A 21,602-nucleotide genomic window follows, 5' to 3' on the forward strand; every position below is an offset into this window, starting at 1 on the left:
CTTAACCTGAGGTACCACTGTACTAACAAACACCTTCCACTGGGGGGGGACCTGTTCCTGCCTCTCCTAAGTAGCAATAGGAGTCAAACCCAAGTCTGGATGCCCCCTTCCCACTCAAGAGGTAAAATTTCCATTTCATGCCGCAAGTTTTAATCGCTTACATCAAGTTTGGAAGTTGGTTTTGTCTTTCGCTTCTTGCCTTTTGCCTTCTTCTCTTCATCTGCTAAAGGTTTGCCCTGATCTGACAGCTCTGCTGACTTCCTTTCCGGTTCCTGAGACGCAGGGGTAGTTGGCTCTTCCTCCTCCTCCTCTTCTTCAGGAGGGAGGGGTAAAGGCTGGAGGTAGTAACTTCGGGGCTTGGGTTTAGAGTGGGCGTGGTAGAGGAGAAGGTGTTGCTGCTCCTCGTATTTTATTACTTTCCTATCGATACGGACAGTTCCAAACCAAGCCCAGGATAGCGGAGCAGGATTTCTGTTGCCCTCAAATAAATCCCACGGGGAAACTTTCTGCTTAGTTGAGACTTGAAGCCCCTGTTTAAAAATGTAAAGGGGTAGTTTTTATTTGTCATTTCTTACCTAAACTTCATGTAGCCTAAAATAAATCAGATCAGTTGCAGCACACACGGTAATGTGAACTATTGAAAGTTGTGCACAGAACAGTCAAAAGAAGATTATGGTTTATTAGTAATGTAAAATAAAGATGTCACCCGTTTTAAATGTCAATCACACCTCAATAGATTTTATGTTTTTGTTGCTGTTAAATGATTTGATGTTCTTTATGTTATAGTCGTATACTGTACAAATATTTTTATAAATAAAATAAAAACTCTCCAGAATTAAAAACTAGATAAAATACCGTATTTTTCGCTCTATAGGACGCACTTTCCCCCCTCCAAAAATTAAGGGGAAATGTGTGTGCGTCCTATGGAGCGAATGCAGGCTCCTTGGCTTCAGCGATAGCAACGTGAAGCCTCCAAAGCGCAGAGGGAGTGGCTCCCTCCGCGCTCCGGAGGCTTTGCGTTGCTTTCTCTGAAGCCTGGAGAGCAAGAGGGGTCGGTGCACCAACCCCTCTCACTCTCCAGGCTTCAGGGATAGCCGCCTGAAACCTTTGGAGCGCAGCGGGAAATCGCGCTCCGCTCCGAAGGCTTCCGGTTCCTTTTGCTGAAGCCGGGAGAGCAAGACTCTCCTGGCTTCAGCAGAGAGGGAGAGCTGCACAGCGCCCCTTCAGCCAAGCGGGAGGAGAAATGGCGCTGAAGGGGCGCTGAGCAGAGAGGGGGAGAATTTTTTTTCTTGTTCTCCCCCTCTAAAGCAAGGTGCGTCCTATGGTCGGGTGCGCCCTATAGAGCAAAAAATATGGTAGTTGTTCTAGTACATTATTCAGGGCATTCCAAAAAATCTATGCTATGCAGCATAATCTTTTAGAAATAAAACTCATATATTCTATCTGACTTCTCCTTATAATGTTTACAGCCAGTGTCCACCTAAATCACAAATGTTTGATGCCCCTGGTTTACTCCTCTGTAAATATCACATAAGCAAAGAGTGAAATGTCTGCAGCAAATGCTAATTAGAAAGTTGAATCATATTTGGGGCACTGCCCATACCTCTCATCTTAAAAAAACCAACCCCAGCGTTGTCAATCTCACAATCCCACAACATATTCCAAATAAAATTAAAATGGTTGAATGTGATTAACATCCAGCTAAGACTCAAACCTGATGCATCACCTGCTGTCTTGAGCTCTTGTGATGGGCAGCTTGATCACTGCAATTGGCCACTAGCTGGCAGTATTGTCTGCATTAAGTTTGTGGTTTTAGTATCTGTCATGCAAAAGTGGCTTTAAATTATTTCAGACAGCAGACAGAGTGAGCTCCTCCTGCAGCCAAGCTGGTGCCAAACATATTGCTCTGCTTTCCTTTGGACCACATCAGAGAGGCCAAGATGGTGGGGTGTTGTTGTCTGGGCAGCCCAGGACCTCCATATACACTCAGTGGCAGAGGAACCCTCTCCGGCACCCAGGGCAGGGCAGTCCGCACAGAGTGCGCATGTGCGGCATCCCATGCCTGTACAGAATGCCACACATGCGCAGTCCGTATGGACTGCCGCTCGCGAACAGTATCCCGTAAGGACTGCGCATGTGCGGCCTGCCATACAGATACCGTGCAAACGGCATCCTGTATGGACTGCGCATGTGCGGCGACCATACAGGCTGCCGCACATGTGCCATCCGTATGGGCTGCCGTTCACATGCGGCAGCCCATACAGATGCCTGTATAGATGGCACGTGAGAGCGGCAGCCCTTACGGAAGGTGCACGTGAGCGGCAGCCCATACAGACTGCACGTGCCCTCAGCCGCTCTACAGGTGGGGGGAGGCAGGGGCAATCTTGTCACCCCCCCCCCCGAGTGGCACCCGGGTCGGCCCGCCCCCTCCACACATCCCTTCCTACGCCCCTGTATACACTGCCAGGCTTGTGCCCCAGGGAGGTCACCTCAGTGCTGCTAACACAGTGGTTTGATTTTACCCCCGGAGGTGTACTTCCTTATTTCTTGAGACAGACAGATGCCAACACTCTTAGACTGCATTCCTAACCCCTCTTATCTGGGAGCAACCCCTATTTAATTCAGTAGGCTTTCCATCCAAATAGAATTGGTTAAGATTTGCCTTTGAGCATAGAAGATTCACCATGGGGTACCAAAATCTAAAAGGTAAAGGTAAAGGTACCCCTGCCCGTACGGGCCAGTCTTGCCAGACTCTGGGGTTGTGCGCCCATCTCACTCAAGAGGCCGGGGGCCAGCGCTGTCCGGAGACACTTCCAGGTCACGTGGCCAGCGTGACAAAGCTGCATCTGGCTAGCCAGCACAGCACACGGAAACGCCGTTTACCTTCCCGCTAGTAAGCGGTCCCTATTTATCTACATGCACCCGGGGGTGCTTTCGAACTGCTAGGTTGGCAGGCGCTGGGACTGAGCAACGGGAGCACACCCCGCCGTGGGGATTCGAACCGCCGACCTTTCGATCGGCAAGCCAAAATCTACTCAGCTACAAATAAGTAAAGCCCCGGTCCAAATCTTGCCTCTAACATGGATTCACTTGGTGGTCTTCATAAGTCACTCAATCAGCTTCACTCTTCCCATCTATATTAGAGGGGCTGATAATATTAATCCACATTATAGAGTTCTTCTAAGAATTTCTAGCTAGCTAATGCATGTAGAGTTTTCTGAATATTTGGAAACACTATGCATTTTTACTAGTATTATTATTAAGTGGAATGTTGCCTAATAGAAAGGGCAGAGAATTGTTTATTTGCTTGGCAGAATATGGTAGAAGCTGCAATAACAACATAAAAGAAAAACATTCACGGCCTTCTGTGAATAAATGAGTTGAATGGATCTGATTAAAGGGCCACCAAGTTATCTTTTGGCTGTCATATGCATGAGAAAGTTGGCACGCCTTGAAAGTAAAGTTTATTCTTGCCTGTTTCTTATCGATGGAGTCAAATCCAGCGATTTTGTTTCCCTTGGTATCAATTAGTGATCCCATAGGCTCACAAGCAATTATGTCGCACATCTGCTTAGGCAAGGGAAGAAGTTGACGAACTTTGTCAATACTTTCTGAACACTTATCTCCCAGTTCTTTCTGCAAGGGGGTAAAAAGGACATATGTTAAGGAAGCATTTCAAAATTGCAGACCAGAAATGTTTCATTATGAGTCATTTCCCTGTACTTTTACTATTTTTATTCCGCAGTCTTCGCTGTGCCTTAAAATGTGCTTTATAAGCTATTTCCGCTCATCTGATGGGACCCCCTCCCAAAAAATCTAACTATAGAAATCTGCATTTAATGTTGATGTAGAAGCCTAAAGAACAGATGAGCAATGGTGTCGGGGGGCGGGGAATCATCTGCAGTTTTAGCATATCATATTGGGCCAAGCCAGAGTACCATGGACAGAAAGCTATCGTGTCTACCAAGTCAAGACATTTGTGTAGCTAACCCAGAATTGCCTACTCTGACTTGCTGTGATTCTACATATTCTTTGGGCATTGAACCTGGGATGATTTCCTTGCAAGGCATGAGCTATTGTTGTCAACCAAATATTGCATCTGTGACAAAGAGTGCCTAACAGGCAAAGGGGCATACGCTCCTATTTGGAGGAATCCCAGTTACAAAAATATTTGCACACACACACACACACACACACACACACACACACACACACACCGAGTAGACTTTTCCACATCAGGCATGGCTGTTTCATTCCCACATGTTCTGTGGAAATCAACTGCAGTGATTTTTGTTTGCTGAAGTAATCCATTTAGAATTGGGTGTGTCAGTGTCATCTATTAATTAGTCTAGATCCCTTTGGCTAATATACAAGCAACACTGCAGATGTCAAAAGACTGGGAAATGGCTACAGGCTCGTGCAATTTCTCCTCCTGCCTCCTCTCTTGTGTGCTTGTTCTTGATCTCTCAACCAGGCTAGCAAATGACTTGTGCACCAAGCCTTTCTGTCCTGTTTCTTAGTTCTTATTCATTAGTAGATGATTCCCTTATTTCCTTATATCTACGTACTCCTCCTTTATACAAAAAAGAGGGGGGAACTGCTAGAAAAGCGATTCGTTTAACAAAAGCATATTTCAGCAGTCAGACGGGAGACTTACTTTCAGCTTTTTCACCAAATTCATGTATGCTCTTTTGTTCTCTTCAGACCCCACCTGGGTTGCATTTGATAGGTCAGAAGCTAAGGTTCCATTGATCAACACACTCAGCATGTCAAGTACAGTTGTGAACAATTCACTAGGAGCATTAAGAAAAAAGAAGTGAATTACACCACAAAGAGCAATCAATCAATCAATCAATCAATCAATCAATAATGTTCTTCCATTTAGCCAAATGTTTACTATTCCTCTCTGGGATGTCATAATCCGATCTAAATTGGATTGTGTGAGTCTCTGAAAGGAGGTCCTACCCCACCTGCTAGTTTGCTTCACTGTGGTACTTTCCATGATTTCTCAAGTCTGAATAAATGCATGGCCCTTTTCTCAAGATACGCTCTGGTTTCCTCCAACTGCAGCAGGAATAAGACACCTCCAGCCAACAAACATTTGTTTTCTTGGCTGTATCTGAGACGGCCCTATTATCTTTGAGCTTGACCTCATCAAGTCAAAGTTCCAGAAGATTCCTCTTGAAAATAATATGGCGGGAGCTATCACAGACCCTTTTAGCGACTTTGGCACTTCACGGGGGGGAATAATGTTGCGTTATTATTAATGGTCCAGACGTACTTGTTTGTTTGCATGTCAACGGTTCCTGATGTTATTATTTGAAGGAGCAGAAGTGCCCAGTCTGTGGTCCACTGCGTGCTTCTCTGCACTGTGTCAAACATTCCACCCACCTAAAATGAGAACCACATGGAAAAAAATTGAAGATAAACATGATGGACTAAATACATTGTGCTCTGCTTAATTATTTTTATTATTTTTATTAATTGCAAACACGTAAATACAAATATACATAAATAAAAGTAAAATCAAAAATAGAGAATATAAAAAGAAAAAAGAAACAGAACAAAGAATAAAAAATAGAAAGATAGATAACACATTTCAAAAAATAAAAAATAAATAAGATTATTTTCCTATCAACTTCTACATAGGGAGTTCAAGCCTTTTGTGCTCTGCTTTATTTATGCTTATGGCCTAATTACATTGATTCCTAGTATGTCCCTATTGGTAAGTTCCTTGGAGATGCCAAACAGCTCTTGATACGTGGCTCTGGAGTAGCCATCCTTCTGTTGACATGTCCCTCCTGAGTCACAGAATCATACTGTGAATATGCTGCTATTAAGTGGCCAGTCCCTTGGAAGGTCTCTCCCGCACTTCATCTTAAAAAACAGCAACCCAGCAGCGCCCCCTACACAGATGTGGGAGTGGGTCTGCACAGAGGGTGTGGGCAAACTGGTGGGCTGCTATGTTGCATTGTGTCTAGCGCAGCACTGTGTTTGTTACACAGTGCTATGCTAGACACATAGAACACAGTGGGGTTCTATGAGGGGTCTTGCTGCACCCTATTCTCTCTGCCTGCATAAGTGCAAGATTACACCCTCCGAGTTTCTCTCATATTAAGTGCTTGCACACACAAATGTGTAACGGTTTTACACGTTCTTCATTTTCCAGTTTCAATATGCAGTTTTTTAATATATATTACAGATATGAATATCACATTTCAGGAAAATAACTTGCAGGGTTTTGGACTTGATGACCCTTGCAGTATCTTCCAAATTCCGTGAGAACTCCTCCCATAGGGTGTGTTTTTTGCCCCAGATCAGGAAGCACAGGCAGCCAGGGAGGCTACAGAACACTGAGTAAATGTTTAATGGGAAGAAAAAGTACATGCATACCACCCATGGCTACCTGGCAACAATAAAAGTAAGCTCAATCCTGCGACAATGGAAACTGAAATTCTAAAGCAGGCTGCAAAAGAGGTCAAGTAACAGGTAAAGAAATTGGAGGGCAGGTTTCAGCACAGAACCATTAGGCTTGCCATATGGCCTCTTTTTCCAGGACACATCCTCTTTTTCATAGTTATGTAAAATGAGAGTCATCATAGAGATCCATAGTTAAAAGTAGAAGTCTGCAAATGTGTCCTCTTTTTTGCTCTTCAAAATATGGCAACCCTAGGAGCAGTTTTACTGAGGAATGACATAAAAATAGTCTAAACAGATAATTGTGCCTTTTTCTCACCAAATTAAGACGAAGTTGCAGAGCGTCATGCATCATCTGTCTAGCTTTAACATCATTCTGGTATCTCTCTTCCCTCCAGTTGCTTAATATCTAGGAACAAAAATCTGATTAACTGAAGCATGTTTACTTTAAACCTTAACATTACTCACAACATATATATATATATATATATATATATATATATATATATTCACCCACTTCTATGAAATACTTCTCACAAATTTTGCTTGTTGTTAAATTTCTGCCTGCTATAATTTATTGCCCTGCATCTTCTCTTGCCCAGTTTAACTGATGCTATTTTTACTTATGAAGTCCCATCTGTGGAGCCGTTCAAAGAAAGAGTTGTCCTCTTATCTAGTCAGGTAAAAGACGAGCCACTTGCAAATACGTTCTCCTCTGAGTGAAACTCCCCAAAAGTTGCCTGTGAGAAGTCATCACTTTCCACTGAGCACACAAATTCCTTTCATTTGATAGGTGAGAAAGGGAAGCCTCTGAATGACACTCTACAGATAGCTTCTCTCAGTGGCTGTTAATACTTTCTACAGATTGCAAGCAAAGTTGCAAGGATGGTAAAGTAAGAAATATCTCAGATCCAGATTAAAGTACTGGGAGGTACCAGAAGTACTGGGAGGAAGGAGGAAGGATTGAAGGCAGCCGAAACAGAAATGGAGGAGGGAAGTGTCAGAAAATGGAATAGTTAGAAACTATATCTAAAATGAATTTTGTTACATGCTAACTGTGTGTTTTACAGTGGCCTGGGAGCTGCTCTTGTAGTACTGTAGTTACACACAGATGGAGGAGCGGGGCAAGCAATAAGGTATCTGTCCACAACAATAAGAGTCCTATGCTCTGTGTACATAGCTCTTCTACCTAGTCATTACAGTTGTACCTTGGAAGTCGGATGGAGTCCATTCCGGAAGGTCTGTTTGACTTCCAAAACGTCCAGAAACCAAATTGCGCCTTCTGATTGGCTCCTGCAGCCAATCGGAAGCCGCGGAAGCCCTGTCGGATGTTCGTGTTCCAAAGAACGTTTGCAAACCGAAACACTCATGTCCAGGTTTGTGACATTCGGGATCCAAAACGTCCGAGTACCAAGGCATTTGGGATCCTAGGTCCGACTGTACTAGGTTGGTTATGGGGGCAAAACTAAGTGGCTCACCTGTCATGATAGCAGCATAGGAATCAAGCACTGGAATCAAGGGTCGAATGCTGGGTTCTATCACCTTCTAATCTATCTTACAAACTACTGTATTAACAACTGAAGTGGCAACATGCCCCGCATTAGGCCTAGTCTATTCATCCAGCAGAATGAGGTGGGAATGAGGTGTTAGACTAAAATGTACCTATTTGGACCACACCCACAGGGACTGCAGGTTGTGGAAGTCTTTAAAAAAAAATCTACACATAAACAACACTCCCTACAAGTAAAAAGTCAGTGCAAAGGGATCAGGCTGGGCTAGAGCCTTTCTCCCACTCTCGCCTGCAGATAATTTATTTTTTACATGGGAGAGCGATCAAAATTGATGCTCCTCAACTTCAGTCTGAAATAGTACAATCCATTCTATCAGAATATGACCATCTCATTGACCTCCATGTGTAGCCAATGCTTTGATGTGCTTTAGGTCAGGATCCAAAGAACTCTAGAACCTGTTTTGTGAGTTAGTGGGTTCTGGATTTCGGATTCCCAGAACTCCAAATTTGCAGTGCCATGCGGAAAATCATTACTGGAACTGTGGGAAGTTTCAAGAGCAGACCTATGCTATATAGCATGATAGACTAGTGCTCCAAGAAATAGATATAAAAAGTCCCACACAAGTCACTGATCTCACTTAAAGTAGCATTTTGTAGCCTGGTATTAGACATTGTGCACATTAGGGACCTTAAAATGAAGTAAGGTCATTTTTCCCTTCTCCATTTCAAGTCATGTTTTTACATTGCTATACACACCAGAGAGGGAGCTGAGATGTATTCACTCGATGCAAACTAGCCAATTTGTTTCCCTGTACCTGCACTTTCCCCACAACTCCTATTCAGTGAAGACTGCAAGTGCGCAGCAAATATCTGAAGTGTTCACTGCTTGTCTTTTCAGATCAAATTGAGCCTGATTTGAGGGAAAACACATCTAACAGCAGTACTTCTCAAGAAACTATATGATACATATAGATTGTGGGTAACTTGGTTTCAGACATCAGCAGTGGGATAGCACTGGAGCCAGAGTAAACAGTAATGTGTGCATAGTCTTAGTACCTAAAGTGAAGATGTTGCAGATGCAATACAAAACAACAAGGCAAGCTCAATGTAATGGGTCACTTTGCCAACAGCAATTACTTCTATTCCTGCTTAGGTATCTGAGAAAGTTTGCCATTTTTCTTTTTTTTAAATGCAGATGATTTTGTGTTGTTTTTTTAAATAAAATATCAGCTAAACCTTCTGTCATTTCTCTCCATTTATGTTCCTGAAACTCACACGGATGGCCTTTCAAATGTGGTTTCCCGTGTGCCTGAGTCCATTAGTATAATTGATTTTCATCTGATGCAGAGCACAGAATTATCTGCTTATTTTTACCTGATTAACTTGATTTTGTAGAGATGTTAGAAGCCCTTCTCGCTGCTCATCCTGTCCCTTAAGGCAAGTAAGTACCAAAGAAAGGAAAGGTTGCTGACTCAAAAGAGACATGCTTTAAAAGAGGCAGAGACAAGATTCAATTAGTAGTGTTACTTTGATATTTCCTGTCTCCAATCCCTTCCTTCCCTTTGTCTACACTTTCCCTAGCAGGGTTTTCTTCACGTGCGCTGTTATCGCTGTTTTTACAAGCTAAAAATCACTCACACGCTGAAAGCCAAACATTAGGACAGTGGTTCTTCAAACCATGGATTTCCCTGGAAGCTCCCAAGGAGTTCATCAGCGGGAATATTGGTAACAGCAGCCACAAGATGTGGTGAGATGGCATTGAAGGTGGGGGCTGGGCAAATCCATGGAGGGTAAGTCTATTATTTAGATAGTCAGGATAAGGCAAAGGTAAAGGGACCCCCTGACCATTATGTTCAGTCGTGACCAACTCTGGGGTTGCAGCCCTCATCTCGCTTTACTGGCCAAGGGAGCCAGCGTACAGCTTCTGGGTCATGTGGCCAGCATGACTAAGCCGCTTCTGGCGAACCAGAGCAGCACACGGAAACGCCGTTTACCTTCCTGCCAGAGCGGTACCTATTTATCTACTTGCACTTTGACGTGCTTTCGAACTGCTAGGTTGGCAGGAGCAGGGACCAAGCAACAGGAGCTCACCACGTCGCAGGGATTCAAACCGCCAGCCTTCTGATCAGCAAGTCCTAGGCTCAGTGGTTTAACCCACAGCGCCACCCGCTCATAAGGTATATGAGCTACTATAAGGTATAGTCAGGATAACTACCTTCAAACTCTAGGTGTCAGAGTCAGTATGCCTCTATACCAGCGACTGGGGAGCAACAGCAGGAGAATGAGTGCTGCTTCCATGCTTGTGAGCTTCCCAGAGGTATCTGGTTGGTCACTATAGGAAACAGGATACTGGATTAAATGGACCATGGGTCTGATGCCACAGGGACCCTCCTTATGATAAGCAAGCATCTCTTCAAAAGAACATTACTTATATTCTTCCATAATATGGAACTCTGCAAATGTTGCATAGGTGCCCTAGCTAAACAAAAGTGCACCACAGGACACACCTAAGTCTCTTCTGCAATATGCAGGTGGTACGTGGTGTGCAGACCAGTGCCAAAAGTGTTCCGAGAGTGTAGGGAATTTGAAAATCACTGCATTATGACCACGGTATAAATAGAAGCCAGCACACTCGTGTAAAATGTGTGATGGTTTTTAAGCTGGCAGCTTCTTTTGGAGGAGGATGAAGAAGTTCATGGCTCACTTCCTGTCTCATCAGAAACAGAACTCTCACATCCCCTTATCCTTTGAGGGGGGAAAAGCTGTCTCCATATCTTCCACGGCTATCTATAAAAAGAAGATGTGAAAGTTCTCCTCCGGACAATGCAGAAGAATGCAATACACTGGCACTCTCTGCTCTCTCCATCACCCTCCTTTATGTGTGGCACTTCCAAAGCAGCCTTTAATGAAAGCCAGAGGAATGTGCAGTATTCTTATCCTATTCAAGTTTGCAGGAAGCCTAAGGCATTGCACTTTTAATGGAGTGCCACAATGCTTATCAGGATGTATCGTTCAGTATTGCTAATTAAGCAAAGTAAAGGTATTTGGACAACTAAGAACTAGTTTAAGGCAGATTAAGATCAACACAGTTATAATGAAAATATGATCTGAATTTTCAGCCATGAAGTGGGGAATGCAGGGGAAAAAGAAAGAAAAGAAAGGGAAAATGTTGGGTTTTTTTATATAGGCTTTTGAATATAGACAAGGAATTTCATGCAGAGAATTTGAACACTATAGTTTATTGTGAAACATCTAATAACATATGTATTCATGTACACATCTGAGCATGTCATTTCTTGACACCTAATCAGAATCCCATATGAGAAGTAACATCTATTTGTGGAAAGAGATCTTTTTATTTGAGGGCGAGAAGTAAGTATCATTTTAAAAATAGTTTTTTTCTTTTGGAAATGATGAATAGAATCAATCCAGCTGTGGTGCTACTTTCAGTAAATGTTAACACATTATTGGTCCTTCTTTTTTTTCTTTTTAACTGTGCTGTTTCCAGAGCAACAATTGGGGCATTAAGAAGGAAAACATGGTCTTGCTTATGTGCTACATTTTTTCCTAAATGCAACCAAACTGTAACCTACCTTTCCCATAATAACTGTATTGGGGGGGGGGGGGGGGAGAATGTTGCAGGCTTATTTCATAAAACAAACCTTGACTGGGTGCACAAACATGTCCGATTTACAATAGCAGGATTGGAATACTTGTAATAAAAGCACAAACTCTCCCTAGCCAGTCTCTGCATCAGATATTCCCAGTAAAAAGTTGCAGCATTTCTCCCCCCGAATCATTTCTACCTCTTTTGCTTCTGCCTGTCTCTCTCCTTCTTTGAAGACGATCCCAAATGCTGGCCTTTCTCCAGCTCTTCTCCAGCTGCTTTCAAGACTCTGCCTTGAACAGAGGTAGGCAGCTTCGCGATCAGGGGAGACACTAGCCAAGCGCCTCGCCTCTCAGAAGAACTAAAAGCATGAAACATACAAGAGATTCCAAACAGAATTATCACCCAGTATTCTCAGTTTTTTTCCTTCAAAGCACTATATGCATGTGTTTGAGATACAGGTTTTGCAAACTACTTAAAACAAGGCAGGTAGGTAGATGTAAGCCAATACAGTTCAATATAATTTTAAGTAAGTTGTGAGCTGAAGTTCCACATCCCAGTCCCAAAGTCTTTTGTGTGCATTTTGATGCATACGTGGAGGTCTTGAGCATGCAGAAATTCCCATTCACTGCAGCTGAAGAACTAATGTTTATACCTGCTGGTGTGCTAACAGTGTATGATCAACCAAACTGATAAATTCTCACACGCAGAGAAACTTTGCACATGCACTGGAACTTCTGAGCCCAGAACAAATCTGGGGAGACTTTTCTGGGCTTTGACTACTGGCTTTTGGATTCTTGAAATTAACACCACAGTTATTATTAAATGCAACCCTCCACGCTCACAACCCTCTCAAGTATTCCTGTTTAAAAAAAAAAGCAGATTAATTTCATCTTTATCCATTCAGGCAGAGAACATTACCTTAGAAATGTCTTTTTACTTTTCTGCCTCGTAATATGTGTGTCAGCGTTTCCAACAGAGTTTGGACTGAAGAGGCCTATACCAGAGTTAGAAGAGTTATTGTTTAGATCAGCGGATTGCTGAAACACCTCTATCGTCGCCTTTGCAATATTATCCAACAAGCTGTTCATTTCAGCCACAGACCCAGAACCCTACAGTGAAACATAAGTAAACTAGCACATTCATGATATCTTTGCTCACACACTAGGTTATTTTATTTTGTTTTGCTTTTTAAAAGGAAAACTTTTTCGAATGAAACATGTATGCAAGGCAATACTCACAGGCTCCTTCATACACTGTTTGATCGTCAGCTGGAGCTCCAACCACGATTGGCGGAGAGTCCACTGATCCAAATTCTGTGCAAAGAATGACAAATAGTTGTGTCACCATTAAACATGGCATGCGATTTTGTTCTTGCCTGCATATCATTGTCTTTTCTACATGCATCTGGGATGCGGCTCATTTTGTTCATTCTTCCTGCCTACAGATGGGATCGGTGGGAAAGGGATGGGGGCCTTGCCTTGGGGAAGAGCCTGTTCCTGATTTCACCCCCACCTTAAAACATAGCTTTTAGCTGATCTTGACTAAGGGCAGAACTACACGTTATAGGTAAAGGTTTTTTTTAAAAAAAGGTAAAGGACCCCTGGACAGTTAAGTCCAGTCAAAGGCGACTATGGTGTTGTGGCACTCGTCTCGTTTTCAGGCCGAGGGAGCCGGCGTTTGTCCACAGACGGCTTTCCGGATCATGACTAAACGGCTTCTGGTGCAATGGAACACTGTGACAGAAACCAGAGCGCATGGAAACGCCATTTACCTTCTCAGCACAGTGGTACCTATTTATCTACTCGCACTGGTGTGCTTTCAAACTGCTAGGTTGGCAGGAGCAGGGACAAAACAACGGGAGCTCACTTCGTCACGGGAATTCAAACCACTGACATTCTGATCGGTAAGCCCAAGAGGCTCAGTGGCTTAGACCACAGCGCCACCCGCATCCCTATATTCAGTGACCACGAGAAGAAGCCATACCAATGAGGCAGGCAGTCAGAAATCTTGTAGGGAGCCTCCCTCCATACACGAGCTGCACACATACAGAGTTTCTTCACATTTCTGGCTAGCATATGCTTCAGTAGCAGAAGGGTTTGTCGCTGGCAGGAAAGACTTAATTCCCCTCTCCCTTAATTTTATCCCTTTACAAGGGACGGTATGTACACAGGGACAAAAGGGTCTAACATGTGGTGGGAGCAAGAGGAAAGAACATCAAATACAAAGCCTTTATTCGGTCTGCTTACCTGAAGAATGCGCTTGATGTGTTGTCTCTGAGGATTGTCACCCTCTGCACATTCTTTAACACCATGAGGATAACAGATAAGCTGCAACAATTTTTGTGCTTGCTTGTTTGAAAGGACTGGGTCCAGGATAAGATCTTTGTCGGTACACAGTCTTTCGGGTTCTTTCAAGCAGTGTTCTCCCACCCACTCCTATCAGCAAAAAGTTGAATTGAACATTAATCACAGCAAAGGCAATGTTTGTTTGTTTTGCTTGTAACGCATAACAAAAAATCAACATTGTTCAGGATGAGTCAGATTCATGCTAGCACTGTGAAAAAGCTATAAAAAAAGGTGAAGGTAAACCTGCCCGTGAAAAAGCTATACTTTACATTAAATCCAAGTCTATTATGCAAAATATTTAACAAGGAAGAATTTAGTTAAATATAAATTTTTTTCTTTTAAGACAAACAATCTTTTTCTCTGGTTCTACTTCTCAGGTATTCTGTCAAGAGCATTTACATGCCACTGACTGAATCCTCAAGGAACTCTTTAAAAAGGAAATCACAATGTTAAGCTAAACTCTCAAACGAATTCCAGCTGTAATCACAACTATACTCATTGTATGTTTGAGAAAAACTTCATGGCACAAGGAGGACAAGAATGGTGGGATCACAACCACACCTGCACAGCTTTCCTATCTGTTGAGAAGTTCAAGCATGGGCACAAAGTTTACATGGGAGCCACAACCATAAAATCTAACGTGCCTAGACCTGAATTGCGCAGACAATTCCTGAATATAGCATAGGCTATCAGCTGCACAGTTAGAGGCTTGTTCTTTCCGGGTTTAATCAATGAGGCTGGGGGGCTGGGTAAACCTGTCACAGGTCACAGCTTCCACTACCCCTAAGAAAACATGTGTTTTGTTTTGGTTTTGTTTAACTAAGGTAACATTGTGCGTTCCAGTGTACCCCAAGAGGCTTCGCATGGCCAGAGTGTGGACTTGCTCTCACATGTGTGTACATGGCTCTATCTTCATCCCTTGATTACTCAGCCAAAATATGGAAACCTTGGATAGATATCTGGCAATATAAAAGTCAGTCTGGACAGATCAATCTATGACAGCTCATTCACACACGAGTCATCACTTGATGCCATAGTTGCCAACAGTGTATACAGGTTTATAGGAGGAAATGACCTGGAAGCCCTGACAACCAAATCCATATTACATTCACACTCCAACTTTTCCTCCAAGGAGCTCAAGGCGGCTTATTCATTCCCTCTCCCTTTTCTATACTCATGAAAAGCCTGTGAAGATTAAGCTAAGGTGTTGTGGCTGGCCCAGGTCATCTTCGGGGTTGAATGGCTTCCCCAGCTACCTTCCTCTACCCCCATCATCCACCTATATTTATGAAAGCATGTCATGACTGTCTTTGCATCCCTGGAATATGGCAACAGTGATTACTCTGGAAAAACAAATTCATATATACAAATAAACAGAGAAAAACAAAGGGTTATGCTACCTGCTGGCATATACTTCTTAGCACATATCTAGCATATTCACTGAGACTAGCAGTTTCTATGGAGAAAGGTTTTCCACATGATTTCAAAGAATGTGAGGAGGCATCCCATATCTCATCTTCATTAAGGTCACCTAGTAATCTTCGCACTGAATAATCTGACTTCTTCAAGGAGGGCATGCTATTGCTTCCAATTTCCGCATCACCTATGGAGTAGAAGCAGCACAAAGATGAAGATTATTATTACTGTTTAACTATCAAAAACAACCTGGGCAAGCACCACAATTTAAGAAGGATGTTGACAAGCTGGAATGTGTGCAGAGGAGGGCAACCAAGATGATGAAGGGTCTGGAAACTAAGCCTTGAGAGGAGTGCTGGAAGGAGCTGGGTATGTTTAGCCTGGAAAAGAGGAGACTGAGAGGAGATGTGATAGCCACCTTCAAATATCTTAAGGGCTGTCACATGGAAGAGGGAGCATGTTTGTTTTCTCCTGCTCTGGAGGGTGGGACTCGAGGCAACAGCTTCAAGATACAAGATAGGAGATTCCAACTAAACATTCAGGAAAAAAACTTTCTGAAAGTCAGAGCTGTTTGGCAGTGGAACAGACTCCCACAGAGGTGATGGCCTCTCCTTCCTGTGGTGGTTTTTAAGAAGAAGTTGGATGGCCACCTGTCATGGATGCTTTAGCTGAGATACCTGCATTATTAGTGTACTTTGCAGCATCATTAACTATTACTTTAGGCTTAACATTAAAAATGAGCTAATACAATATTAATGATATTAATTAATACCATCAAAGCGTCAGAGTCCTGCACTAGCCTGCCTTGACAGACCCTGAGAAGGCATTCCCTTCATCTACCCACGGTTTTAAGAGGGCGGGGGAGTTGGGCTGGGGCTGGGGAGAGGATATTAGATGACCCTGGGTCTACTCCAACTTCGATGATTCTATGATTCTGAGCAATCCTGCTGAAGCTGAATTTTTACACCTACTGGGTAGCAGGAAATAGAAGAATTTAATACAAATGCCTCATCTATTGTAGGATTAATCCTTAAAACATCATATTTTAAGATATAACTGAAGCTCAGGGATGCGGCACTTCTGGTCCCTTATATTCCCTGATCACTGGTCATGTTGGGTGGGGCTGATGCGAGTTCAACATCTGGGGAGAACAGACGGACCCATGCTCTAGACAATGTATCCAGTCAAAATCAAAATTTAGTAGGATCCTATGCTTGCCTAAAGGCAAAGGGTAAAGGGACCCCTGACCATTAGGTCCAGTTGCGGACGACTCTGGGGTTGTGGCGCTCATCTCTTTATTGGCCGAGTGAGCCGGCGTACAGCTTCCGGGTCTTGTGACCAGCATGACTAAGCCGCTTCTGGCGAACCAAAGCTGCGCACAGAAACGCCGTTTACCTTCCCGCTGGAGTGATACCTATTTATCTACTTGAACTTCATGCTTTCGAACTACTAGGTTGGCAGGAGCAGGGACCGAGCAACGGGAGCTCACCCTGTCACGGGGATTCGAACTGCTGACCTTCTGATCGACAAGCCCTAGGCTCTGTGGTTTAACCCACAGCACCATCCATGTCCTATGCTTGCCTATTCAGAAGTAAATCCCACTGAATTTGATGAAATCTACTCCCATGTAAGTGTGTGTGTGTGTGTGTGTGTGTGTGTGTGTGTGTGTGTAAGACTTCAGCCTCACAGGGCAAGCCTAAGCATGTCTACTGACAAGTAAGAGTCCCCCAAATTCAATGGAACTTTCTCCTAGGAAACTTGGTAAGGGGCTGCAGCCTTAACCATGAAATGAAGAAAATTAAATGTGATCTTACCAAGCATCAGTATTGCTTTCAGCACAGCAAACACAGCACCCACTTCTATGCTGTTGTGAGCAGCAGTTAAGAGGTGACGATCACAAGACGATCGAATTCCTGGGAAAGATTTCCCTGCAGAAAAAGAACAAGCTTTTTAAAAAATTGTCATTGTTTTTAGTGAACTTGGCTTTATTCTCCCCACCTAATTTTACTAGGCTTCTAAACACTGCGGTGGACCTATTTTCTGGTGCAAGTGCAAGAATGTCAATACTATCAATACTACAAGTCTTAAAACAAATGGCCCAATGTACACACGTGCCTGCCCAAAGCCACATCACATACTACAGAAGTGCATATTCAATATTCAAACACTGTCAATGGAAAGTATCGATTTAGTTTCAGTATGCAGTCTGAAATACCCGGTGTGTGGTTCATGCAGCATGATTTTGTGATATGCAGTTTTTTAATTAATTAAAATTAATTAAGTTAAGTGTGTGCACGCACTCCCCCTCCCCCTTATCTTCTAGAGGGCAGTGGGACTCGGATTTAAACTGCAGTGCAAACATTTCATCCAGTTTTCCCCGAATGGATGCAAGAGAGAAGGCAGTGGGCAACTTAATTGATAATAGTACAAACTATGATTTATTTAACGAGGAGAAAGGAGAAGGGAAGGAAGCAAGAACAATTCAGCTAAGTATACTGTTCAAAATTAGTGTCTAAACAACAAATAGGGCGGGATGAAATCAAATAAATTAGCTATCCTTGAGGTGATCAATTAGAGGCCTGGCTGCTGCCACAGAGTCCTGGTCTGTCACTCACAGGCTGTGTGAGGGCTAAAAATACTGCTCTGCTGTTATTTTCATTAACAATCACTGTCATCTTCGCAGTCTCTTTTTCCTCTCTCAAATCTTTAAGGGTGTGTACACACAGTGTAATAATGTGCATTCCATGTGGGATGCGGGCACATTTTTAGGGTGATGTACACACAACATGGCTGCCACTTCATCCCTGTCTCTTACTGTGGGTTGATCTAAAGCGATTTCTACAAGAACAGTTTTTTATCTGTTTTGTGCTGCATTCATTGGTCCCCTCCTATTGGGGAGCACCTAGTGATGTTCTGCCAGTGCTTAGCGTGCGTGAATAGACTGACTGAGTGGAGTAAATCAATGCATACTGCTTCATAAACACAGCCACCTGTATGTAAAGACAGCATGGATAGCGAAGGTAAGTATATTAAGAGCTATGTAAAAAAGTGCTTTGTGAAGAAACGAGACCTGATTGTTTCAAATCTACGTGTGTACACGGCCTCTCTTTTCTTGAATCTCTTCAACCAACTCACCTCAGAACTCTCTCACCATCTTTTCAGAATGTCCCTATAGAAGGACTTAAGGGCTAAAAGTTATAAGGAAAAAGCAGAAATACGCTTCCAAAACAACATACCAGGTGGTCCTTTGAACGAAATGGGTGTTTAAGGCGTTTAAGGTCTGTGTCTCAGCAATGTCAATTTAAATTGGATTTTATCCACTGCTATTCCAACTCTCAGTAAACCCCCCCGAAGTGAATAAACATGACTAATTTATTCTGTATACACTCTACACATTTAAAACACATTCAAAGCACACATATCCCTCCAAAAAAATGGATAAGCAACAGTGCCCAGAATTCTTTGATGGAAGGAATGAGCTTTAGGCGTATTGTGTATACTCAGACCTAGGTTCATTAATTTCAGCAGGCCCTACTCCAAATAGAATGTTGTTGTTGATGATGTTGTTAAATTGAAAAAAGGTAAAGGTATGGGACCCCTTGGACAGTTAAGTCCAGTAAAAGGCAACTATGGGGTTGCGGTGTTCATCTCGCTTTCAGGCCGAGGAAGCTGGCGTTTGTCCACAGACAGCTTTCCAGGTCATGTGGCCAGCATGACTAAACTGCTTTTGGCCCATGCAACACCATGACGGAAGCCACAGCGCACGGAAACACAATTTACCTTACTGCTGCAGTGGTACCTATTTATCTACTTGCACTGTTGTGATTTGAACTGCTGGGTTGGCAGGAGCTGGGACAGAGCAACGGGAGCTCACCCCGTAGTGGGGATTCGAACCGCCTACCTTCTGATCGGCAAATCCAAGAGGCTCAGTGGTTTAGACCACAGCGCCACCTGCCCTTTACCCATAGATCTCAGGGTGGTTCACAGCACAGAATTACAATTTAAAAAACCCACAAAATACATAATCAAAACAAAAACAAAGAAACAAAAATAGCCTCCCATTCTTCTTTGCCAAGTGAACCTTTGGAGTCAGCATTATAAAATTCCTCTGAGAAACTGGAACACAAAGGCAAGACAGAAGGTCTGGAAATAGGTTTGAAGTATTTACCAGTAGGCAGCAGGGAAACCTCAGGTGTTTGAAAGAGGTGGAACAGAAGCCTGCACGTCATCCTTGCCCCAGGCTCAGCATCTGGATCTCCACAAGCTGTGGGGAAAGGATGCAAACCAATCATTACACTACTGGAAACTAGCATTTGATTCCCAATATTTTATCTGAGCAGAAGTTTGAATCTACCGTATTTTTCGCACGATTGGACGCACCGGACCATAGGACGCACCTAGTTTTTTGGGGGAGAAATAAAGGGAAAAAAATTTCCCTTTATTTCCCCCCCAAAAGCAGGTCAGGGAAACCGAACCAGGTCGAGGAACAGCGGGATAGTGGCGCTGCGCCTCCCTGCTGTCCCCCGAGCTTGTGGGGCTGGCTGATGTCTGCCTAGCGCGTGGGGCGCTCTGCTTCAGGGCGCCCCACCCGCCGGGCGGCAGGCTGCTATCCGCAGCTTGGGGAGCCTTGCGGGGAACTCCTGCAAGGCTCTCCACGCAGCGGATGTGTTCCCGAAGCGCCGGGCGCTCTGATTTCAGGGCGCCCGACGCTCCGGGAAGCAGGCTGCTGTCCGCAGCTTGGGGAGCCTTGCGGGGAACTGCTGCAGGGCTCTCCACGCTGCGGATGTATGCCTGGTGCGAGGGGCACTCTGCTTCAGGGCGCCCCTTGCGCCGGGCGGCAGGCTGCTATCCGCAGCGTGGGGAGCCTTGCGGGGAACTCCTGCAAGGCGCTCCACGCTGTGGGTGTGTTCCCGAAGCGCGGGCGCTCTGCTTTCAGGGCGCCCGACGCTCCGGGAAGCAGGCTGCTATCCGCAGCGTGGGGAGCCTTGCGGGGAACTCCTGCAAGGCTCTCCACGCTGCGGGTGTGTTCCCGAAGCGCGGGCGCTCTGCTTTCAGGGCGCCCGACGCTCCGGGAAGCAGGCTGCTATCCGCAGCGTGGGGAGCCTTGCGGGGAACTCCTGCAAGGCTCTCCACGCAGCGGATGTGTTCCCGAAGCGCCGGGCGCTCTGATTTCAGGGCGCCCGACGCTCCGGGAAGCAGGCTGCTGTCTGCAGCTTGGTGAGCCTTGCGGGGAACTGCTGCAGGGCTCTCCACGCTGCGGATGTATGCCTGGTGCGAGGGGCGCTCTGCTTCAGGGCGCCCCTTGCGCCGGGCGGCAGGCTGCTATCCGCAGCGTGGGGAGCCTTGCGGGGAACTCCTGCAAGGCGCTCCACGCTGTGGGTGTGTTCCCGAAGCGCGGGCGCTCTGCTTTCAGGGCGCCCGACGCTCCGGGAAGCAGGCTGCTATCCGCAGCGTGGGGAGCCTTGCGGGGAACTCCTGCAAGGCTCTCCACGCTGCGGGTGTGTTCCCGAAGCGCGGGCGCTCTGCTTTCAGGGCGCCCGACGCTCCGGGAAGCAGGCTGCTATCCGCAGCGTGGGGAGCCTTGCGGGGAACTCCTGCAAGGCTCTCCACGCTGCGGGTGTGTTCCCGAAGCGCCGGGCGCTCTGCTTTCAGGGTGCCCGACGCTCGGGGAAGCAGGCTGCTATCCGCAGCCTAGACACGGCTAGCGGAGCGCTAATCCCGAAGCTTGGGGCGTGCAGAGCTCAGCGCGCCCCAAGCTTCTGGGTGCCGGCAAGGTCTCCGCTAACTGGGTCTCCCACGGCTAGCGGATAGCTTCCTGAAGCCTGGAGAGCGAGAGGGGTCCGTGCGCACCGACCCCTCTCACTCTCCAGGCTTCAGCGAAAGCCTGCATTCGCTCCATAGGACGCACACACATTTTCCCTTGCTTTTTAGGAGGGAAAAAGTGCGTCCTATGGTGCGAAAAATACGGTAATTCATAACACTTTTATCAAGCAAACACAGAAAGTAAGAGCTTGAACAGCAATACTGAGAAAAATATTAATGCTCTGCAAAACAATGATCCAAACAATTTTTCATTTAAATGTTATTTTAGTCAACACCGCATTGCTCTCTTAACTTTTTCTATCTAACAATTGTTTTATTTGAAACACACACACACACACACACGTTGGGTTTGTGTAGCAGGTGCGTATTGACAAGGCGGCTTGTAAAAGAAAAAGCAAAAATATGAAAATATGAAAAATGAAATATGAAAATATGAAATATGAAAAATGTGAGCATGAGATTTTTCTGCAGCTTAACTGGG

At 44.7% G+C, this 21,602-nt stretch overlaps 1 protein-coding gene across 9 annotated transcripts in view; it reads right to left on the reverse strand.

The window, feature by feature from the left end:
- The window catches only part of MED12L (mediator complex subunit 12L), a 168,554-nt gene that overhangs the window by 24,612 nt on the left and 122,340 nt on the right, over positions 1-21,602 (reverse strand). For all 9 annotated transcript variants that reach the window (XM_077929875.1, XM_077929876.1, XM_077929868.1 and 6 more), the window contains 13 exons: positions 19,467-19,562; positions 17,113-17,226; positions 15,283-15,485; positions 13,784-13,972; positions 12,776-12,850; positions 12,456-12,646; positions 11,734-11,895; positions 9,302-9,413; positions 6,737-6,826; positions 5,282-5,391; positions 4,658-4,793; positions 3,475-3,636; positions 162-530 (listed from right to left, as the gene is read on the reverse strand). In XM_077929875.1, the coding sequence (XP_077786001.1) occupies positions 162-530; positions 3,475-3,636; positions 4,658-4,793; positions 5,282-5,391; positions 6,737-6,826; positions 9,302-9,413; positions 11,734-11,895; positions 12,456-12,646; positions 12,776-12,850; positions 13,784-13,972; positions 15,283-15,485; positions 17,113-17,226; positions 19,467-19,562 (2,009 nt within the window). The remainder of the gene's footprint in view (positions 1-161; positions 531-3,474; positions 3,637-4,657; positions 4,794-5,281; positions 5,392-6,736; positions 6,827-9,301; positions 9,414-11,733; positions 11,896-12,455; positions 12,647-12,775; positions 12,851-13,783; positions 13,973-15,282; positions 15,486-17,112; positions 17,227-19,466; positions 19,563-21,602) is intronic.

Source organism: Podarcis muralis, chromosome 6 (genome assembly GCF_964188315.1).
Source record: "Podarcis muralis chromosome 6, rPodMur119.hap1.1, whole genome shotgun sequence".
NCBI classification, from domain to species: Eukaryota; Metazoa; Chordata; class Lepidosauria; order Squamata; family Lacertidae; genus Podarcis; species Podarcis muralis.